General features: G+C 38.3%; 1 protein-coding gene across 1 annotated transcript in view; it reads right to left on the bottom strand.

Annotated features, from left to right (window-relative positions):
• Window positions 1-23,247, bottom strand: part of tmprss3a (transmembrane serine protease 3a) — an 85,683-nt gene that overhangs the window by 35,435 nt on the left and 27,001 nt on the right. The window contains exons 6-8 of the mRNA XM_028024279.1: window positions 14,750-14,869; window positions 6,828-6,874; window positions 4,811-4,976 (exon numbers count right to left, since the gene is read on the bottom strand). Coding sequence (XP_027880080.1) covers window positions 4,811-4,976; window positions 6,828-6,874; window positions 14,750-14,869 — 333 coding nt within the window. The remainder of the gene's footprint in view (window positions 1-4,810; window positions 4,977-6,827; window positions 6,875-14,749; window positions 14,870-23,247) is intronic.

Raw genomic sequence — 23,247 nt, 5'->3', positions numbered from 1 at the left:
ACTTCCACTTAGGAGTTACCCATGGTGAGAGGCACTGGGTAGAAGTGGGCATACTTGTTGCCCCCCCCCCCCCCCCCCCCCCATCTTGGTGCCTTTATGTTGTGGTTTACCCCACTGAACGAGAGGGTAGCCTCCCTTTGCCTACAAGTGGAGGGACGGGCTCTGTTGTTTGGTGCTTACGCGCCGAACAACAGTTCAGATTACCCACCCTTTTTAGAGTTCTTTGAGGGGGAGAGTGCCTATACTGGGAACTACCTTGTTCTGCTTGGGGACTTCAAAGCTCATGTGGGCAATGGCTGTGAGACCTAGAGGGGTGTGGTTGGGATTAACACCCCACCCCAATCTTAAGGGGTGTTCTGTTGCTGGACTTCTGTGCTCATCATGGATTGTCCATAACCAACACCATGTTCAGGCATAAGGATGTCCATATGTGCACTTGGCACCAGGACACCCAGGTCAGTCGCAGTTCAATGATCAACATTGTTGTTGTTTCATCGGATCTGCAACCACGTGTCTTGGACACTCGGATGAAGAGCGATGTGGAGCTGTCCACTGACCACTACCTTGTGGTGAGTTGGCGCCAGTAGTGGGGGAGCACACCGGTCAGACCTGGCAGGATCAAACATGTTAACACGTTCATGCTGGGAATGTCTGGCAGAGTCTCCTGTGAGACTGAGCTTTAACTCCCACATTCCCACATGGAGTCTGAGAGAACCATGTTCCTCTATTGTTGAGGCAGCTTATCAGGGCTGTGGCTTTAAGATTGGAGAATCAGACTTCAGCATGGTTTTGAGGCGATTCTGGTCCACCATTTGGCGTCTCAGGAGGACAGCAGCAGCTCCTTGCTGCTGTCCTCTACTTGGGACGTTGTGGGCCAGTGGGCACAGTACTTCGAAGACCTCCTCAATCCCACCAACATGCCTTCCATTGAAGAAGTGCAGTCTGGAGACTCTGGGTTGGACTCTCCTATCTCCAGGGATGACCCCACCATGAATTAATTTTAACATGTTGGAGTCATATCTTTCACTTAATGGGATTGTCTTAAGATCTACTTGAACTTATTCCTAATGTGGTATTTTCTTTAATATTGTACTTATACTAGTCAGAAAAAAAAATATGGAAATTTTTGCCATTTTACCACTAAGAGTTCTCATAAGACTTTGAATGTCTGGGTTGAGGGGGACGATTTTGAACTTGATTAGACTTTTTTTTTCTTAACAGTTTGACCTCCTGGGAAGAGGTCGCCAAGGTACTTAGAGGGTTCCTCTGTGGCAAGGCCCCAGGGGTGGATGAGATTCGCCTGGAGTTCCTTAAGGCTCTGGATGTTGTAGCGTTGTGCTGGTTAACGCAACTCTGCAACATTGCATGGACATCGGGGGAAGTCCCCCTGAATTGGCAGACTGGGGTCCGATCCCCCTTCAAAAAGGGGGATCGGAGAGTGTGCTCCAATTACAGAGGGGTCCCTCTTTTAAGCTCCCTGGCAACGTCTATTGAGGGGTCATGGAGAGGAAGGTCAGTCGAATAGTTGAACCTTGCATTCAGGAAGAACAGTATGGTTTTCGTCGTGGTTATGGAACGCTGGACCAGCTTTACACCCTCAGCAATGTCCTGGAGGGTGAGTGTGAGTTTGCCCAACTGGAAAATATGGCACCGCACATTTTTTTGTGCTGCTTTATACATGAGGTCCCTGGTGTTTTGTTCCAGCATTCCCTAAGTTCCCTACGTTTTGACACCTCTCCTGCTTTCAATCCTTCCTGGCTCCTCCTGTTTTTTCCCCCATTGTAACTTGCTGTCTTTTCTCCTGGATTCCTGTTTTTGTTCTGCTCTAGCTGGCTCCCCATGTTTCCTGTGGTTTTTGTCATTTTTCATTAAATATTCATCATTTTCTCAATGTTTCTGCATTGAGTAAACCAGTCATCAATCCACCATTAATCGGGACAGTAATATGATGTTTTCCTGCTATAATTATTTATTATTTATTAGTAAGAGCTAACAGAGAAAACTGCTGAGAAGTGCATATGGAAGAGGATAGAAAGGTTTCCCTTATGGCAGCTGTGGTGGAGAACAGCTGCTATCATCATTTTGGGTTGTTGCTCCCAGTCTGAGCAAACTGAACGGGATTGTTCATCCTTTACTTTTTTATTTTCTTTATATGCACCAGACACACACAAACGTAAAACTCTATATCAACATTTGCCCCTTTTCCACCGGCTCGGCTCACTTTCAGAGCTTTTCCATCTGCTTTTTTTCCGAGGCTGGCCCTGCTTTTTAGGTCCCTGCTTCGGAGCAGGGCTAGCCGGGCCAGCCGTGGTTTGCTGGGTGATGCAAGCTTCGCTCCTGTTCACTGATTGGCCGTGGGCGTGGTCAGTCGCAGCAGCAAAGAGGAAGAAAAACAGAATTGGAATATACTGTATTATGAATGTGCGGCGCCAACACACAATTAAGTTATTTGCAACACCCTGGCTAACATTAGTGCATGTATACTCGGCACTGTATTACAAGTTTTATAGTAGTGGAAGATGATTTATTTTTCCTTTTCAATTGGTATGCTATGGTAACGCAGATTTACCTCACATCATAGTGTTACAGTAGTTTAATACAAAAATCATCGTTAGCTCACCTGCACCGTCTGAGCCACCTGCTTTCCTCCCGCTGCAAGGTAGCGTCAGCTGTACTCCTCGACACAATCGCAGCTTTCCTCCCAGCTCAAGACTTGAAGTGTTAGAAAAATCCTAATCAGGCTAGAAAAAATAGCTCAGCTCCCTCTTCTTCTTTTGTATCAGAAAAACAAATAGCGTTAGGTCGCATAGTAACAAAGCAGAGCACAGGGCGCCTGGAGGCGGTGCGCTATACCCCCCACCGCCAGGAGGCGGCACCCTGCTACAGTGCCGAGTCGGGCTGGTGGAGACACGGTCACTCCAAAGTAGAGCCGAGCTGAGCTGCTGAAGTAGAGCCGGTGGAAAGGGGGCAGGAGTGAGAATCCATTTCCCCAGTGTGGGACTCTCTCCAAGAGAGGAGAGCTTCTGCACCAGGGTCTGTGGGATGAGGACATTAATAGGACTGTTATGTCCACCAGGCTCGTTTGGTGGGGGTAACATTAAAGGAGACCACACAAGGATTTTCTGATTAAATGAAAATTTAATTTATTAAATTATACTAAAGAAATAACACCTGAAAAGAGAATTACCTGAAATGAGAAACCAAAATAAATTAATGCAAAACCCATAGCCAACCAGAAATAAGCAAATGCAAAACAAACCTAACAAAACTCAACCATAAGATACAAACCAAACCAAATGGGGTTCTGATGAGGGAGAGGGGAAAAGCCTCCTGTCTGTTGCAGCATGGCAGCTTTTAAAGCAGCAGAGCACCAATCAGGGAAAAACATAACACCTGCAGAAGGCCTGCCTCCAGAACCCTACAAGGAAAAAGGGCAGAGACCCACTGCAGCCGTAACAGGACAACAATGACTCATTCCTCACTGCTGCCACTCAATAGTGAAATCTGAAGCATAGAAAAGCTGGCATCTTTGTTCACCGCATGTTTATATCTTCCATCACTTCCACGTTGCAGTGAGTTGAATCGTTGCGCCTTCGTTTTTCTTCTCTCTGCTGCTCCGTCTGACCGCGCCCTCGGCCAATCAGTGAACAGGAGCGAACCTTGCATAACCCACCAAACCAGGGCTGGACTTGCTCCGAAGCAGGGCCCTAAAAAGCAGGGCCAGCCTCGAAAAAATGCCAGTGGAAAAGCTCGGAAAGCGAGCCGAGCCGAGCTGAGCTAGTGGAAAAGGGGCATGTGAAGTAGAGCCGAGCTGAGGCGGGCTGCTCAAGTAAAAACGGTGGAAAAAGTGCAATTGGTGTTTGCAGGTTGTTTGTCGAGCCTGCACGATAGGTCTGCACTCTGCCCTGGAGCTTGATGTAGCATTAAAATGAGTCCAAATCTTGCTCCGTTTTCTGTCACTCATTTATTCAGATGTGGAGATGTGGTCAGATGTGGAGCACACGCTTGACATGAGGGCAGTGGACCGACCGAGGGAAAAAACTCTCCGCTCTAGCACTGGCAGAAGAGCAAAACGCGCAAGGAGAGGGAGAAGGAGAGGAGAAGGGGTGGGAGACAGCGAGGCACCGCAGGACAAAAAAAAACGATGTGGGGAAAAACTATCGGCTCTGGCACTTGCAGAGCACAAGCACGACGACAGGGAGGCGGAGAGACAGCGATATACTGTAGAAAAAAACCCGGCTCCCAAATAGTATCCTAAAACGGCTCCCATTGTGGAGCTGGTTCCAATCGTTCACTTCAAAGAGGCGGCTCTTAGAGCCGGATCGTTCGCGACCGACACATCACTATTAGCAATAAAGCGAACAGCTATCTAACGAAAAGAAGTGTGTTTCATTGCAAATATGAGTACTGAACAAGAAAGCGCAACACACACACACACACTCACACCTAGGGAGAATTTAGAGAGACCAATTAACCTGTATAGTTACTTTATTTTATTTATTTTCATAGTATGTATGTAAAGAAGGACTTTACAAACTGAAGGTACAAATATACACTGTGCCAAATACGGTTCAGAATTGTGTTATTTGAACACCTCTTAAAGTGAATATTTTTGACTAAGTTTGATGTATTTCAGTCCAGCTTGGTAGTAAACTGCTATCTGAAGATTTGTAAATTCTATTCATTGCTTACAGGGACCAGACATCCAGAGTCCTGCTGTTAGCTTTTCTAATCTTGAGTGTTCAGTGAGACATTTTTCCAATTAATCAGCCTTGAAAGAATTTCAGAGAGGTTTGATTGTATGACTTACCCATACACACAATGGGCTGCAGTAAGGACCCAGCTTGACGTTATGATGGAGCCTCCACAAATATGTTCCCTCTGGAAGTGGAGACTGACCTGCCAGGGAAACTGACCTGGTTTGGAGATATTACCCCCGACAACTCGAGTGTTGTACTGAGGCCTAGAACCACACTCTGAGAAAAAATGCAGGACAACAACTATCAAATGATCAATTTAAAAGTCAAATATATTTTGTTAATGATCTACAATCAAATTATTGCAAAAACATTTGAGGACATGGGCCCCATAATAAATTCACATAGCAAAATATTAACGTAGAAAAGCATTCTAATACAGTACGTATGGGTGTCAAAGTAAAGGTAAAATTGATGAAAAATAAATTTCAACTCAACATTTTTGATACATTATGAATTTTTTGTTATCTGCATAACTAATGTACTAGGCTCTCATCAAAGCTAATGTACAATATGACATGTTTTCTCTGGATGTAATCAGTATACTGTTCTTGATAAATGCCGGTTTGTTTTTGTTGTTCTCATTTGACAATAAAATGGAACTTCTATTACAATTAAATTTGAATTGTATAAAGCCTGTTAAGACATATGTCTAATCCATTCTGTTGGTGTGGTTGACACCATCAGAATCAGATTTGCTGGCTAACGCATAGGCTGCCTTAAGTGATTCAATTCCGATTTTTTGTCAAATTACCCTAGTGACCTGGGTCGCATTCGAAAAGAATCCGACCTGTGTTGCTCAGACTGTCATGAAAACATCAGATACAGCGTGCATTATGTCAAAAAAATTGGAATTGTGTCACTTCAGGCTTCAGGGTGAACACAGCCATATTAGCTTGGCTGCAGCTTTTGGTGTCTCTCTAGAGACCCATTTTTAAAAAAAAAAAAGATAAAATAGTCAATTAATGCTTAAAGATACAGTATGTATCTTTCAAAAAATGTTTTTTTACATAGCAGTTAAAATTGTTACCATGTCATGACAATATGCTATGAGAGAGGTGATCTGTGAAAAACAATCCAATAAAATCCATGAAGCAGTCAGACAGCAGCAGACTTTCCTTTCCAAATCCAAACGGATCCATTTATGCACCGGTGAAATGCTCGCCCATCACAGATTATCTGTCTCATGCTCTACCACCACAACACTATTTTTTTCCACGAAGCTCTTTGAACACTGTTCTTGAGCTCATTTAAAGGCCACGTTAAGTTTGGAGGTCTGTAGTGATTGACTCTGCAGAACGTTGCCGACCTCAGGGTCAGGACCCTGCTCCGTCAGTTTATGTGTCCTACCACTTTGTGGCTGAGTTGCTCTGATTACCAAATACTTCCATTTTCTTATGATACAGTTGACTGTGAACCATTTAAGAGTGAGGAAATTTCACAACTGGATTTGTTGTACAGGTGCCATCCAATCACAGTTCCACATTGGAATTCACTGAACTCCTGAGAGCGGGCCATTCTTTCACAAATGTTTGTAAAAACAGTGTGCCTGCCTAGGTTCTTCATTTTATACACCTGTGGCCATGAAAGTGACTGGAACAACTGATTCCAATAATTTGGATGGCTGAGCAAATACTTTTGGCATCATACGGCTAAATTATTTTCAACATTGTTTTTGTCCATGTCTGTTTCATTAGTTTATCTTTTTAAAAATGATTATACTAAACCTCAATTTAAAAACAATGTCTGATCTTTATTGGCTCATTTTCAGTTAACTTTTATGTGTTATTAGTTTCAAATTTATGTGTTATTAGTTTCAAATTATTTCAGTGACCATTGTGGGCTTTTCATTCTTTAACAGAAGGGTACCACCAATTTTGGACCTGTGCATGTGAATTATGATTCCACCCAGAAAAATATCAGTTCAAATATAAGATTAAAAGCCTCAAATTAATATGACAATCATGCCCACGATGAGTGCAAGTCCTGGTCATAAACTGTACTTCTCAAGCTTTACATTAAATACTGTTAGTAAAAAAAACTGAAGTCCGATTGAATGTGTTCTCTCACCAATACATTTCAGAGTGGTCACCATGCCTGAGGTGCACTGGTTCTTACTGCAAAGACACAGTCAGGGTCATATAACATACACACACATATAAACAAGTTTCATCAATTATTAGGTAGATCCAGAGCAGACCTTATCTACACTAGAAATACTTTAATTAGTTCAACTATGAGATGGCACACACAATATAACCTAGATTAGCCTAGGTAATTTTTAAATTTATTTAAGTACTATACTTCCATTGAGGAAAAAACTATTTCACACATCAGAGTTTAAATGTATTCCTTCTAGATGTACAGGGGATCATTAGATAACTTTCTTATACCAAGTGAGAGATATGACTTCTTGTTTGTCACAGCAAATTAAACACATTATGTCTCTGTTGATGATTTTAAAATAATCTGTTATTCTTTTGAGGTTCTGTCAGCTCCAGATGTCTTTTTTTGTCTTTTGTCAGACAGGAAAGTGGGATAAAACTGTTTGCCTTTTACAAACTTCATCTACACCAGTGTTTCTCAACCTTTTTCGGGCCAGCGCCCCCTATCCACCATTCAGGCCCCTTATCGCTCCCCATCAAAGAAAATGTAGGCTACTTGCACTGAATATTATTTTATGATTAATATTACTATAATTATTGTTGCTGTCTTGAGTTGTATTGTTGTTTTTGTATTTATTGTCAAAAATACTTAAAAGAGAAACACATTACTGAATTATTAGTTTCCAAAGAACAAAAAAGCCATGTGAAAAGAAATTATTTTTAAAGGTGTCTAAGAAAAATGCAATGAAAGGACATTCAACTTAAAATTGGTAGGCCTATCAGCAGCCAATCAGAGTGGAAAAAAAAATCTTGTTCTGTGCCATTTTCTGATATTACTAAATCTTGCACAAAATGGCCAGATAAGTCACATAGCAATACCAGTTTTAACTTTGAAACTTTCCATAAAGGCCTTTCTCTGCAACATTAAAACAAACTGCAACTATATCAGTCAGAACTCTTATTCTCTTCAGTGTTTCTGTCAGTTTCTGGTGGTGCAGCGCTGTGCTGCCTTCAGGAGAATGGGACATATGCATAAAATTTCACTCACATGGCATTTACTGTGCAAACCATAGCTTTCAGTGGAAAAACAAAAGTTCCAATATCATTTTAATGCCATAGAAATATGGGGCAGAACCATGGATGATATTTTTCAATAGACCTTTCTATTGACTTATAGATTTATAGATTAATAGTTTTACTGTACTGAAATTGCAAAGAATGAAGCTGGTTCTTGGTCAAATCCAAGTGAGTCAAATTGAAAGTGCCATTTAGTCACTTAACAACAGCATGACATTAACACTGACATAAAAAATAATATTGAAGAAATAAATATATAAAATAAAATCTAATTAAAAACATAAATAAGTGATAAGTTCCTTACTGTTATGGAATGTAAAATATATTTCTTCTTAGTACTAGATACGGTCCCAACAAACCAATGCCACAATATTATTTTACCTTTTATCTGAAAATGTGAAAGCAGAAGTAAATACAAGCTAATGAAGAAAATAAATGGACAGAAATCTGAGGAACTACTGCTCGACATTGAAAGAAAATATTAACTTTGAACCATGTCAATAAGTTTGTGAATCAGGTGGGTACAGGGTTTCTGAGTCTTCCATTTGTTGGTGGTGCATTATAAATAAAATGTAAACAGAATGAATTACATCCACTATAATGTGCAGAAATGATTAAACTGGACAGGCAGGATATAAAGCTGTGCATGACAAGTTTTGCTGTTACCTCTCATGGCATTCTAGAACAGAATTACCCTTGATACACTGCTGGCTAAGAAGAAGAAAAAGTGTGTGTACTGTTTGGAGAAACAGCTGCATATTTATTCCCACACAATATAGCCGCAGTCAGTAGCCTAATAGAGGCAATTGAGAGGCTTGCACCTGGAATGGGAAAATGAAAATCCACTCAGGAGTGGAGTGGACATGTCCATGTGGGACTCATGGATGGATGCCTTTGGAAATATCGCACCCTAGTTTCCTCTGTTTCTGTTTTGCATTGCAATATTTGCTGGTGTGGATGTGGTTTCATTTTTAGTCTGCGTTCTTTGCTAAACAGATTGCAATTTCCCATGGAAGACCGCAGAGCCAAAATGTATCCCTGTTAGGCTAAAAATTGTTTTCTGACGCTGATGCTGATGATGATGACACTGTGAAGAATGTTTGCTTGTCTGAAATGTATCCTGAACAGTAAATGATTACATGTGTTTTACTTAGCATTTTTTTCTCTGAATGTAATAATGTTATAATGAGCTCTCAAATATGATTTTTCAGTTGAAAATCTAAAGAGAAGTGGTGTGAGAATTTGGGTATTTATATATGTTATTCAGGGGGGAAATGATAGAATTAAAATAATAACCTATATAAATACTAATCAGTATGTTTCTGAGTATGTTAAAGGAGGCCCTGCTGAAGGATGCAGAGACAGCGGCCGCCAGCAGAAGGACATCCTATTCTTCATGTTTATAATAAGATACTGTAGTTTATAGCGTAATGGTGCTGATTAGCCTTATTCAGTTCATTCAGTCTGTTCATAGTAAATGTTCTAGTTTATCTTATGGAACTGTGAATCACGTTGCAGCAGCATATGTTTTGATAAGAGCTGAAACGTGCATTGTAACTAGGAATGATTTTCAATAAAAAGAGAGGTGCGGCAGAATGTGTTTTCAGAATAGGCAGAGATTGTAACTGAAACACATCTCTGTCCGTTCTCGCGAGTAAAAAGAAACTAACTCTCTTCTGACTTTCCTGTGTCTTGCATTTTGATGTTCTAGGTTCTTAGACCTGACAACTTAAGTGAGACAAATATCATTTGTCCCACACAGTTCAGAAGCGTGTTTATGTGAAATAAGCACAATGAATATATTTCACTGATGTTTGGAGTGAATTTTTTTCTTGTTGGTTTTCCAAGTGAACTCTATGACCAAGTTAAGACAAAGTTGTATGTGTCAGTCCAGTGACTTGTAATAAACATGACTAGTTGATAGTAGACTGCTGTCTGAACCTGAGTAAATTCTAGTCGGGTTTCAAAAACACACTAATTCATCGTTTTAAATGATGAACTACTGGGTTTATTGTGTCACTGACACTTTAAATTACTTGTAAATTTTATACTTGTGTTGAAATGTTATATCACTAACAGTTATATTCATATTTACTAATATTTAATACTTTGGATGGCAGAGATGGACCACACCTCTGCTACATCCAGTATCAGAGATGTTCTGTGCTGTGGGAATAGCTTCTCAACAAATAAGCAATTTCCTCTTGGGGATCCATGAACAGCATTATAGGGCTGGCAGGCCGCCATGCCTTACGTGCCCCCTACCAGGCTAAGTGTTGTATGTTTTTGTTTTTATTAAAAAGAAAAAAAAAATTCAAATAACTTTTTTAATTTCTTTTTTAAATAAGCCGGACTGCAAGCATCTCTTCTGTGGTGAGCCTTACACTGGCATTGCAGAATTTGTCAGGACTCTGGATTTTTGGGTTGGTTTTGCTTCTCATTTTATTTAGCTTCATGTTTTAGTTCACTTTAGTTTAGCCCTTCATGGTCCTTTTGATATTATTATTATTATTTGAGGTATTTAGTAAAAGAAGAATTCTCTTATTGCTTTCCTTGTTTTTTAGTCCTTTATAGTGTTTCTAGGTTTATTCTTTAGTTACATTAAGTTCTGTTCTTGTTTGTCTGAGTCCAGGTCGAGCCTTCTTTAATGACTACAGTTTAATTCTATTTTATCCTTGTAGCTATTTCTTATTTCAGCCTCCCTGCAGTGTTTCTAGTAATATTTATTTCTTAATTTTATCACTTCCCCCTTAGTGTTACTAATTCTTATTTTGTCTCTAGGTTTGGTTAGTCTTTCTTTAGTAATTCTAGTTAGGTTATTTCTTTGAACTCTTAGTTCTTATTGTTGTTAGATCAGCCTTGTTTCAATTTAGGTTCGGTTATGGTTTCCCTCATATGTTTTTCTCCTTGTTCATCAGGTTTTCTTTACTCTTAGTGTCTTTTGTATTAGTAGTATTTTTCAGTTCCCTGTTTCCTCCCTTTTGTGTTCCCAGCAGATCTCCGTAGTTTCCCTGTGCCACCTTCTCCCCGCCCCTCAGCCAGCTCTTGTGCCAATTACTCACACCTGCAATCACTCTTCTCATCTAGCTAGGCCATTTACTACCTTCCAGTATTTAAGCTCCTCTATCCCATTCACAACTCGCCAGTCTGTCTTGTCACCCTGATTGTCACTACCCACACTTTCCTTTGTGGATTACCTGTTGTTCCCTCATGTTTCCAGTTTGTTTTGTTTTTGAATTTTCTTGTTAACCTTGGATTTTGTTGGTTAATTTTCTTCATTAAAACATCCATTATAATTCTACGTCTACTGCCTGCTGTGTTTGGGTCCACCACCACACCACATCATGACAGAATTATTCCTGAAAGAAATATGGCTTTATAGTTTTTGTAGTTGGTGAACAGGGAGCGCGCAGCAATCAGACCGCTATTGCCTCTCTGTGTTGGCTGCTTTGAGCGCGCTGTCACGGCTTGATCTCTGAAGTTTACTTCGGCACAGATCACCCATATAGGCTTATCTATACGGACATTTATATGAACCCCCTGCGAAGATGAGGATTCATGTTTCTTTGTAAAATTCACCAAGGTAGGAGTCGAGCTTAAACCACCGGATTTGCTATGCTTGTGCAGCCCAATGTGAACTGCAAATGTTCACATTGGGCTGTGCTCAGTGTTCACAGGTGCACGATGTTGGATTCACTCCTCCCATTCCGCTAGGGGGCTCTGTAGTTGCTTTGCGGGAGGGGAGGTGAAACAAGAGAAGAGGCAGGCCAGTAATGCTGCTAACAAGCTGAATCTACAATAAAATCATATTCTACTGCCGTTCATGAGTGTTGCCCAACATGGTGAGTTATATTAATGCTGGAAGCTGTGGGGAGATGAGTTTTGTTATCTGTTCTAAGTGTGAGCTTGCTAAATTTGCTAGAGCTAATTAGCCGAATTCTAGCTGTGTTTACTGCACTGTGATATTTGAATGCCGATGTTTATTATATGACGAAGTGTTCTAAGAGTAAACTTTGCCTTATAACTGGTTAGTCAAGCCTAGCTTAAACTTAAATCTATGTTTAAGTTTGTGTTTATTGAATACTGCAATACTAAGTATTGATGTTTTGTTTTTTACTTTATTTACAGTTTAACCGGACGGCACGTCCGTGTAAAAGCACTCGGCAATAAAATTAACAACAACAGCAACGACTATCTTATGTTCTTTGTAATACACATTTAGAGGTGTGCATTGAGATTTCTTTTTTAACAAAGCATTATGTGTCTACATCTCAACATGCTGACAGCGTTGATAAAGTCTGAATTTCTGGTTAGCCGGTGCATTATTGCCCGGTGGTTCAGACCGTGGAGGAGCTTTCGTGCTCGCCTCGTGACAGCTGGTTTATTTTTATGTCAGTTTCTTTTTTGTGGCAACATGATGTATATCAAATGCTTTGTCTACTTAAACTCAGGCAGAGTTGCTGCGCAGCCGCGCGAAGCTCATAGCAGCTTGTTCCATGAAGGTTGGGCAACCAAAACAATCTCTGTGGTGCTTATTAAAAACTCAATAGACACAAAATGAAAGAGCTACTAAAGCCACAAAAATTAAATCTCCCGTTTGTCCCTCTACATCCAGCAGCAGAGATGCGCTGTGCTGCAGGTCTAGCTCATCATGTAGGGCCAGTTCAATGCTGAATGAGGCCTTGAGCAGAATTTGATTTAGGGGCCCCTCTTGCTGCAAACATCAGCACCACTAATGTGCTAATCCACTAATCCATTCCCTAACCCATTTCACCTTGGATTTAGTGAAATCTGGAAGTTTAATTGACTGAGCAGTCAAATGTAATTGTTGTTTACTAAGATGCATTAAGGAACAGCTAAAACTCAAAGATTAAACTCAGAGCATCAGATTGTTGCTATGGTAACAAAACAATCTAACTATGAAGATTGTATGCTGAAACAATTAAATCAAATTTAACAGCATTGATATTTTCTTAATTCATTTATGCCTTGGGCCGGTTCTCAATGTGATCAGCATTACATCGTGGTTTTAGATCCTCTAGCGGTTGACTTAATTTGGATTTAACAGAAGTTCAAATAATTTATATTTATCTTAATTGTATTTTTTTGTTTTGTTTTTGAAACTATAATTGTGGGTTTAAGTATTGTCGGCAATGTCTTCCAGTGACATAATTACCCAGTAATATTTTACATTTCCTGTCAGCTTAACATCTTTTAATACAAAACCCTGGTGGACCGGCTCAGTGCCTCGACCACCGGGCTTAGCAAGTTTTCAGGGGGAAACCCTGAATGAAGTAAATTCTATTCATCAAAGCTGACTGTAAACTGATGCACCAATATACTGGCAAACTTGATATGTACAATACAAATTCCAATTCAAAAATACTTTATTAATTTATAAACATTAAATAATGCATAATGTAATCACCCATCAAACGTTTGTCTTTTCATTGTAATTTGATGAATCAATAATAAAAATGTTATTAATGAACAACAAAGCTGTAAAACTGATTTGTAATTTAATTGTATTGTTTTCAGATATTCTTGTGTTTTCAATAAAAATACCCTTGACTTTGGACTTTTAGAGGTGGAGTTCTAAAGGTAGAAGCAGAAATGCTTACTTGAAGGGACAAATCTTATGTGATATTAAGAAGCTTGTAAATGGCTGTTATGTTTAAAGTTAATGTTTTATGTCATTTCAAGATTACATGTCCGATATAGATTTTGTTGGTTCAAGGACATCAAATCTGTTTAAAATTTTATTATAAGAAGGTTTGAGACTTACTGGATCCAAGCAAACAGTTACTAACAAAGACTTCCCAGATCCTGACTATTAAGGATTTTAAATACCAACAAAAGCAATCTAAAATCTACTTTAAAATTTACAGGTACCAAATGTAGATACCTTACAATTGGTGTGATGTAAACTAGTTTTCTTGTTATTGTAAGCATTCTTATAGAGTTTTGACTTATCTCTATATGTTCTTTATATAAAGAACATCTACATAAAAGCAGATCTATTAAACAATCTATTATAAAAGTTACAAAAGCGTGAAAAGGTCTCTGCATAGGATTAGGATAAAATAAATTGATCATCTGGGCTGACAGTTTAATATGCAAATTGAAAAAAGATGATAATTTTAAAGAAATTTACTTGGATGTCTTTAAATCTGTTTATATAAAGGATTTATTCTGTCCTTTTATCATCCAGGTATTATTTACCTGGATGGTAAAGCATATCATCCAGGTGTGATATGCTCTATGAGAAAAACTAGCTTGACCAAAAGCAGTTTTCATCATTACCCCTAGAATGTCATGTTGTTAGTTTACTGGAATTCATTTGAATTAATTATTTACAAAAAAAATTAATTTCCAGTAAAAATATATATTTTGATTAGCAAAATAAATAATCTGCAAAAATGCCATTTTGGGGAACCTCATTAAAAAAATAATGTATGCCTTCAAATAGATTATTGATAGTTCCAAGACGGATAAGTTTTATTTTTGAGACTGATGCAAATTTTAAATTCATAAATGTAATTGAAAAGCCTGATCAGATGCTACAATCACATCTTTTAGTTTTATTTATTCTCTATGTGTAGCTTGGAATGTTCTGTATATACAAGCAGATACCTCATCAGTCTGGCCCCTTTGCTACTTTTTTGCTGGTTGTATTCATAGAGAGACAGGCTCAGCCAAACTGCTGCAAATTGGGTTTTTTTATTCTCTAAAACCCCAAAATTAGGGGTTTATTCTTGTTGAATATTCTGCATAAACTTCCCTCACCTTTGATGATGAAATGTTGCATACCTGAAGGTTGCAGCATTCTGAAGCTTTATGACCTCTGCCTGGCTATAGTTGATGGAAATTAAGTTGGTTTGAAGGTCCTGCTCGATGGAGGTCAGAGAGATGAAGGAGGAGTCCACATACCTAGTAACACATTTTCAAACACAGTTAGAAAAATATAAGTATGTACAACGTATGTAACTATCATTTAACACTAAAACATGCAAGAGAGGCTTTCTTTGCAGATGCCATAAACAAAAACATTAACAATGTTCGAGCTTTATTTGCAATAGTTGACAGAATCACAAACCCTCCTATGACGTTACCACCTGAATTCCAATGTATTGCCGCCTGCAACCAGTTTTCCAGCTTCTTTTCAGAGAAAATTCAAAAAATCAGAGGATTAATCTGCAAATCCACTATAAAGCCAGTACCAATGCTGAACCCAAACAAAACAAATACAGGAAAAATGACCCAATTTTAACTACTTAAATATAATATAATTTCCCCAGGCTTTGAAAACAGCAGTAATGAAACCACTGATAAAAAAGAACAATCTGGACAAATCACTTCTGTAGAATTACAGGCCGATCTCCAACCTCCCATTCATCAGCAAAGTTATTGAAAAAGCTGTTTAAATAATTAAATAGCTTTGACTCCTTCCAGTCTGGTTTTCGTGCTCACCACAGCACAGAGACCGCCCTCATAAAAGTGTTCAATGACATCCATATAAATACAGACTGTGGGAGAACCACAGTGCTGGTTCTGTTGGACCTCACTGTTGACCATGACATATTACTGAATTGACTGGAGAGTTGAGTCGGACTCTCCGGTAAAGTGCTTAACTGGTTTGAATCCTACATAAAGAACAGGGATTTTTTTGTTTCAATTGGAAACTTCTCATCAAAAAGGTCAAAGGTCACATGTGGGGTACCCCAAGGTTCATTTCTAGGACGCCTCTTATTCAATATTTATATGCTCCCACTAGCTCAGGTTATAACAGGAAATAATATTAGCTACCATAACTATGCAGATGATACACAGCTCTACATTACGATGTCACCAGGTGACTCAGAGCCCATCCAATCACTGAACAGATGCTTAGAGCAGATAAATGTGTGGATGTGCCAAAACTTTCTCCAGCTGAACAGAAACAAAATTGAAGTTATTATTTTTGGACCTAAAGAGGAACGATCTAGAGTCAATGCACAGCTTCAGTTATTACAACTGAAAACCAGCGATCAGGCCTGAAACCTGGGAGTAGTGATGGACTCTGACCTGAACCTCCAGAACCACATTGAGACAGTTACAAAGTCGGCCTTCTATCACCTGAAGAACATTTCCAGGAATAAAGGACTAATGTCTCAGCAAAATCTAGAGAAACTCATCCATGCGTTCATCTTCAGTCGCATTGATTACTGCAACAGCGTCTTCACAGGTCTGTCCAACAAATCAATTAAACAGCTGATCCAGAATGCTGCTGCTGGTGTTCTCACTAAAACCAGGAAGATAGAGCACATAATGTAAGAGCGGAAATACTCTTTATGGAGTTGTTTTTTACTGAGGAAATCTGGCACCATAGAAGGTCAAATTGACCTGGCTCCCGGCTTCCCCTTGAATGTCTGGGAAATAAACTGTTTGGATAGATAAGAATAATAATTGGCTTGTTTTGCACCTTTGAAACGGAGCAGATGTTGGAGGTCAATAGGTCTGAATATTCCCAAAGAAACTCCAATACACACTCATTTGAAAGCTGATAGAATTCTTACGTAAGAACATGCGTCAAACACGGGCAGTAATGCTATTGGTCAAAACTTACCAACTTACACCAATGAAAATGATATTCTATAAAACAGACTGACTCTAAGAATATGATGAGATTTTGGGGAGATTTTTGAGATTTGACTTTGTACTGTAAGATGATCTGTGGAATAGTGTAATAAATCTTCACCCGCCGTGACCTGCAGTAAAAGGACTCATCTCTGAGTATTATTTCTTATCTATAAATATCATTAAGAGTTTAAGACCTTTTTCGATCCTACAATAACACCAGTTTTAAAGTCCCTTCACTGGCTCCCTGTAGCTCAAAGAATAGACTTTAAAATACTGTTGTTAGTTTATAAATCACTGAACGGCTTAGCACCACAATACATTATAGATCTGCTGTTGTTGTATCAACCTTCCAGACCTCTCAGGTCTTCCGGTTCTGGTTCTGCTCTGCATCCCCAGAACCAGAACCAAACAAGGAGAAGCAGCTTTCAGCATCTATGCACCACAACTTTGGAACAAACTTCCAGAAAACTGTAAAACAGCAGAAACACTGACCTCTTTTAAATCTAAACTAAAAACCCACCTGTTTAGAATTGTATTTGAAATGTAATCAATTACAAATTTATTGATGGAACTTGACTTAATACTGTGTTTTGATTGTTGATTCTATCTTGCATTGTGTTTCTGTGTTTGTAATGATGTAAAGCACCTTGCTGCTGAAATGTGCTATACAAACAAAATTTGATTGATTGATTGATACAAGGAACTATTTCTTTTACTGTAAAATGACATAGCTTCCAAAGGTTGTTTTTTGTGCTTTTGCTAAATCTTGACATTGAAGTCATTCAGAGTAAACATCTGTTCACTATGCTACTAAAGCAGACTACCCTGAACTGAAAACTTTTGACTATACTGAATATAAAAGCCTGGATAAGGAAAAGGACTTGGACCCAGAAAACAACTTTTTCTATAATAATGGGAATAACTGTTGCTACTACTCGACTCAACAATATAATATTACAGTTAAAACAGACAATAAATTCTCCATAATACATTTCAACAGTAGAAGTTTATATGCGAACTTTAACCACATCAAGGATTGTTTAAATCAATTTAAACAGCCTTTTAGTGTCATTACTATCTCAGAAACCTGGCTTACTTCGAATAAGGGAGCCGATTTTGAATTAGAGGGTTATGAATTTAGTTATATTAATAGAGAAGGAAAGATTGGTGGAGGAGTAGCTGTATATGTGGACAACAATTTCAGATATAAGTTAATTGAAAACATGACTAATGTGGTTAAAGGTCATTTTGAATATCTAACAGTTGAAATATATATGGAAAAAAAATAAATATATAATTGTTAGCTGTATATATAGGGCTCCTGGTTCTAACATGAACCTCTTCATAGAATGGTTTGAGAAAACATATACAGCTATAAATTCAAAGAACTATTTTATTTGTGGGGACTTTAATATTGATCTGCTAAATGTCAACAATCACAAATTGACTGAAGAGTTTATTAATACCACATGTAGTCTGAGTCTTTTCCCTCAAATTACGAGACCTAGTAGAATCACAGCTAATAGAGCTACATTAATAGATAACATATTTACAAATTTAATAGACAACACCATAAGTGGATTGTTAGTTCATGACATCAGTGATCATTTACCTGTTTTTGTTGTTTGTGATATCTGCCACAAGAAAGTAATGACTAAAAATAATCCAATCAATAAAAGATTAAGGACGGAAAAAACTATAAATGCATTTAAAGATGATTTATCTAAACAAACGTGGGAGTCAGTACTAAAAGAAAATGACGTGGATGAAGCATATGATAATTTTCTGAATATTTTCAAATTATTATATGACAAAAATTGTCCGATTGTAGAGTTTCCTTCTGAAAATATATATTTTGATCATCCATGGGATTGCAAAATGCCTGTAAAAAAAGAATAAGCTATACAGAGATTTTATAAGGCATAGATCAACTGTGGCAGAAAATAAATATAAGAAATACAAGAACAAACTGACTGTTGTTTTAAGAAAAGCAAAACAAGATTACTATAGTAAACAGTTGGACAGAAATAAAAATAATATTAAAGGTATTTGGAATATTTTAAACAAGGTTATTAGAAAAAATATTAAACATGTCAGTTATCCACAAAACTTCACAAACAATGAAGATAAACATTTAAATAATATGGAAGAGATAGTTCACAATTTTAACAAATACTTTGTGAGTGTGGGCCCAAAGTTGGCTGAGGAAATACCGCAGCCCACAGGACATGAAATACCAAATGACGCATTAGTGAGAAATCCAGATTCCATGTTTATTACAGCAGTGGAGGAAAACGAAATTATAGATATAGTAAATAAATTTGAAAATAAAAGGTCAACTGATTATGACGGCATCGACATGATAATAATTAAGAAGGTGATTGTGGAAATTATTAAACCGCTAACATATATCTGTAATCTGTCATTTCAAACAGGAATATTTCCAAAAAAATGAAAATTGCAAAAGTAATCCCACTATATAAATCGGGGAATAGACATGATTTCACAAATTATAGGCCTGTTTCATTACTTCCACAATTTCCTAAAATTGTGGAAAAAACATTTGTCGTCAGACTAGAAAGTTTTCTTAGTAAACATCATCTACTGACTGAAAGTCAGTATGGATTTAGGTCACAAAGATCCACAGCAATGGCAGTTCTGCATTTAATGGAAGAGGTGACCAGTGCTTTAGATAAAAAGAAACATGCTGTTGGGGTATTTATTGATTTGAAAAAAGCATTTGTGGAAATTTGGGGCAACACTTACAGAACGTTACTACAACCACTATGCACATTACAAAAAAGAGCCATTTGTTTAGTTCATAAGGTTGATTTTTACTGTCATACCCACAATCTATTTATAGATTCTTATTTATTGAAATTCACTGATTTAGTAGAGTTTCAAACTGCACAGATTATGTTTAAAGTCAGAAATAAAATATTGCCAGAAAAGATTCAACAATTATTTTCCGATAGAGTGGGGGGATATGACTATAGAGAAAACCTTAACTTCAGAACTTTGAAGGCTCGTACAACAATGAAAACATTGTGCATTTCGGGGGTTGGTGTGAGGATCTGGAATAAACTCTCTAAAGAGCTGAAGCAAAGTCCAAGTATGAGACATTTTAAGAAAGGTCTCAAGGCAGCTATTATTCAAAGTTATAAGGAAGAACAAGGGGGATAATCCTGGTTGGGAACTAAAACTTTAGGTATGATGTCATCAAGTAGGTGGCATGTCGGCGCAGGTGTGGGTAAATATATAAAGGTATGAAAATAACAGTGTATTTTGTCTATAAGCAGATGGGTGTGTATATAGGTGTATGTACGTATATATGTTTGTATATGTAAATACAGTTAGGGCCAGAAATATTTGGACAGTAACACAATTTTCGCGAGTTGGGCTCTGCATGCCACCGCATTGGATTTGAAATGAAACCTCTACAATAGCATTCAAGTGCAGATTGTAACGTTTAATTTAAAGGGTTGAACAAAAATATCTGATAGAAAATGTAGGAATTGTACACATTTCTTTACAAACACTCCACATTTTAGGAGCTCAAAAGTAATTGGACAAATAAACAGAACCCAAACAAAATAGTTTTTTTTCAATATTTTGTTGCGAATCCTTTGGAGGCAATCACTGCCTTAAGTCTGGAACCCATGGACATCACCAAACGCTGGGTTTCCTCCTTCTTAATGCTTTGCCAGGCCTTTACAGCCGCAGCCTTCAGGTCTTGCTTGTTTGTGGGTCTTTCCGTCTGAAGTCTGGATTTGAGAAAGTGAAATGCATGCTCAATTGGGTTAAGATCTGGTGATTGACTTGGCCATTGCAGAATGTTCCACTTTTTTGCACTCATGAACTCCTGGGTAGCTTTGGCTGTATGCTTGGGGTCATTGTCCATCTGTACTGTGAAGCGCCGTCCGATCAACTTTGCAGCATTTGGCTGAATCTGGGCTGAAAGTATATCCCGGTACACTTCAGAATTCATCCAGCTACTCTTGTCTGCTGTTATGTCATCAATAAACACAAGTGACCCTGTGCCATTGAAAGCCATGCATGCCCATGCCATCACGTTGCCTCCACCATGTTTTACAGAGGATGTGGTGTGCCTTGGATCATGTGCCATTCCCTTTCTTCTCCAAACTTTTTTCTTCCCATCATTCTGGTACAGGTTGATCTTTGTCTCATCTGTCCATAGAATACTTTTCCAGAACTGGGCTGGCTTCTTGAGGTGTTTTTCGGCAAATTTAACTCTGGCCTGTCTATTTTTGGAATTGATGAATGGTTTGCATCTAGATGTGAACCCTTTGTATTTACTTTCATGGAGTCTTCTCTTTACTGTTGACTTAGAGACAGATACACCTACTTCCCTGAGAGTGTTCTGGACTTCAGTTGATGTTGTGAACGGGTTCTTCTTCACCAAATAAAGTATGCGGCGATCATCCACCACGGTTGTCTTCCGTGGACGCCCAGGCCTTTTTGAGTTCCCAAGCTCACCAGTGAATTCCTTTTTTCTCAGAATGTACCCGACTGTTGATTTTGCTACTCCAAGCATGTCTGCTATCTCTCTGATGGATTTTTTCTTTTTTTTCAGCCTCAGGATGTTCTGCTTCACCTCAATTGAGAGTTCCTTTGACCGCATGTTGTCTGGTCATAGCAACAGCTTCCAAATGCAAAACCACACACCTGGAATCAACCCCAGACCTTTTAACTACTTAATTGATTACAGGTTAACGAGGGAGACACCTTCTGAGTTAATTACAGCCCTTAGAGTCCATTGTCCAATTACTTTTGGTCCCTTGAAAAAGAGGAGGCTATGCATTACAGAGCTATGATTCCTAAACCCTTTCTCCAATTTGGATGTGGAAACTCTCATATTGCAGCTGGGAGTGTGCACTTTCAGCCCATATTATATATATAATTGTATTTCCGAACATGTTTTTGTAAACAGCTAAAATAACAAAACTTGTGTCACTGTCCAAATATTTCTGGCCCTAACTGTATATATATATATATGCATGTATACAGATGTGTATGTGTGTGTATGCACTATGTTCATCTAGCTGAGGAAATCTTATTATACTTATTATTTCCTTGTCAGAAAGGATATCAGACATTGAAAATACTGTGATAAATTACAGCTGGAAAAGGGGTATGACTACATAAGTTATACTTCAGCATACTCCTTTTCAGACTTATAATCACCGATGTGATGTGTTTTTTTTGGGGGGTTTTTTTCTTTTTAAAAGAAATATATTATGTACTTTGTGTCGTTTACACTGTCGGTGAAAGGTTTGTCTGAAATAAACTAAACTAAACTAAAACTAAAACTAAAAAACTAAAACTAAACTAAACTAAACTACACATTAAATAGTATTTGAATCATAGGTAGATTACTACAGCAGGAATTAGGTCCTCCTCAAGTATCAAATACCCCTTCCAAAATAATTTTCAGTAGGCTATGGTGGCAGCACGTTGGAGTAGCTCTAATTTCTTTGTGATTTTTTTGTTTTTCAAATATTCATTCCTGTTTTTTTTTGTAGGAAAATAGCTTTTCTGGTTGGCTACTTCTTCTTGTTTTGTATTCTGTGTGGTTGGACTGATTTTTGGCAATATTTTTGTATTTTTGCTATTTTGTTATGATGCATAAACATGTTGATCAGGGAGCAGCTGATCAACATCAGAAAAGCTGAAAGCCAGAAATCCCAGAGGAGTTGAAAGGAGGCGCTGTGGATGCAGAGCTGGAGCAAAAAGGAGAGAGAGAAGGAGGAAGTTCAAACCCTCTCTACAATCTCACGTCGTAATGGCCAACATGACATTGTTGGATAACAAGATGGATGAACTTCAAGGCCTGACAAGGATTCAGCAAGGTAACGAATGCAGCATAATGTGTTACTGAGGCATGGCTGCAGGATTGTATCCCTGACTCCAACATGTTTCTGTCAGGCTTCCTGACTATTCAAGCAGACAGATATTTAAAGAGCAGCAGGAAAAGAAAAGGAGACGCATTAACAGTTTTGTGAACAACAGATGGTATCACCCAGGACATGTTAGTGTGAAGTGTCGTCTCTGCAGTCCAGACATTGAACTCTTGGCAGTAAGTTTCCGTCCATACCAAGAGAGTTCACCAGTGTTATTTTGGCAGCTGTTTACATTCTATCCTGAGCTGTTGCCGATGTTGTACATGCTATACAACATTACCATTCGCGCCTTGTAAAGCATGCAGAATGCCCATGCTTTCTGGGCTGTTTCTCTTCTGCTACCTTTTCAATCTGCCCCACAAAGTACCTTTTCCACACTTACACACTCATGTGACAACTATAATAATAGCAATAGCAGCAAAACAATGTGGTTATATTTAAATTTTAACCACTTTGTGAGATATGAATGAAATAAATGTTATAATAAAATTAACCGTTTTTCCAACAGTTACAGTGCATGCTAATGAGACACCACCATTCAGCACCTTTAACAGTGGTATATTGATCTTTGAGATCTATATTAAATATTCAACTTGTTGATCTTGTGTTTAATCGTTCATTGATTCTAATGTCTTTGTTCATGTCAAGTCATCTTAAGTTAACTGAAATAAACTATTTTCTGCCTTCACTCTGTGGAGCTTAACTCTTCTTTAACAGAACAACAGGCTAAAGCTTCCAATTAAAATATTAAACTAACTCTAAGCAGAA

Source organism: Xiphophorus couchianus, chromosome 7, assembly GCF_001444195.1.
Source record: "Xiphophorus couchianus chromosome 7, X_couchianus-1.0, whole genome shotgun sequence".
In the NCBI taxonomy this organism is placed as follows: domain Eukaryota; kingdom Metazoa; phylum Chordata; class Actinopteri; order Cyprinodontiformes; family Poeciliidae; genus Xiphophorus; species Xiphophorus couchianus.
Note: the sequence above shows the minus strand (reverse complement) of the source record. Positions and strands in the feature narration are given on the sequence as shown.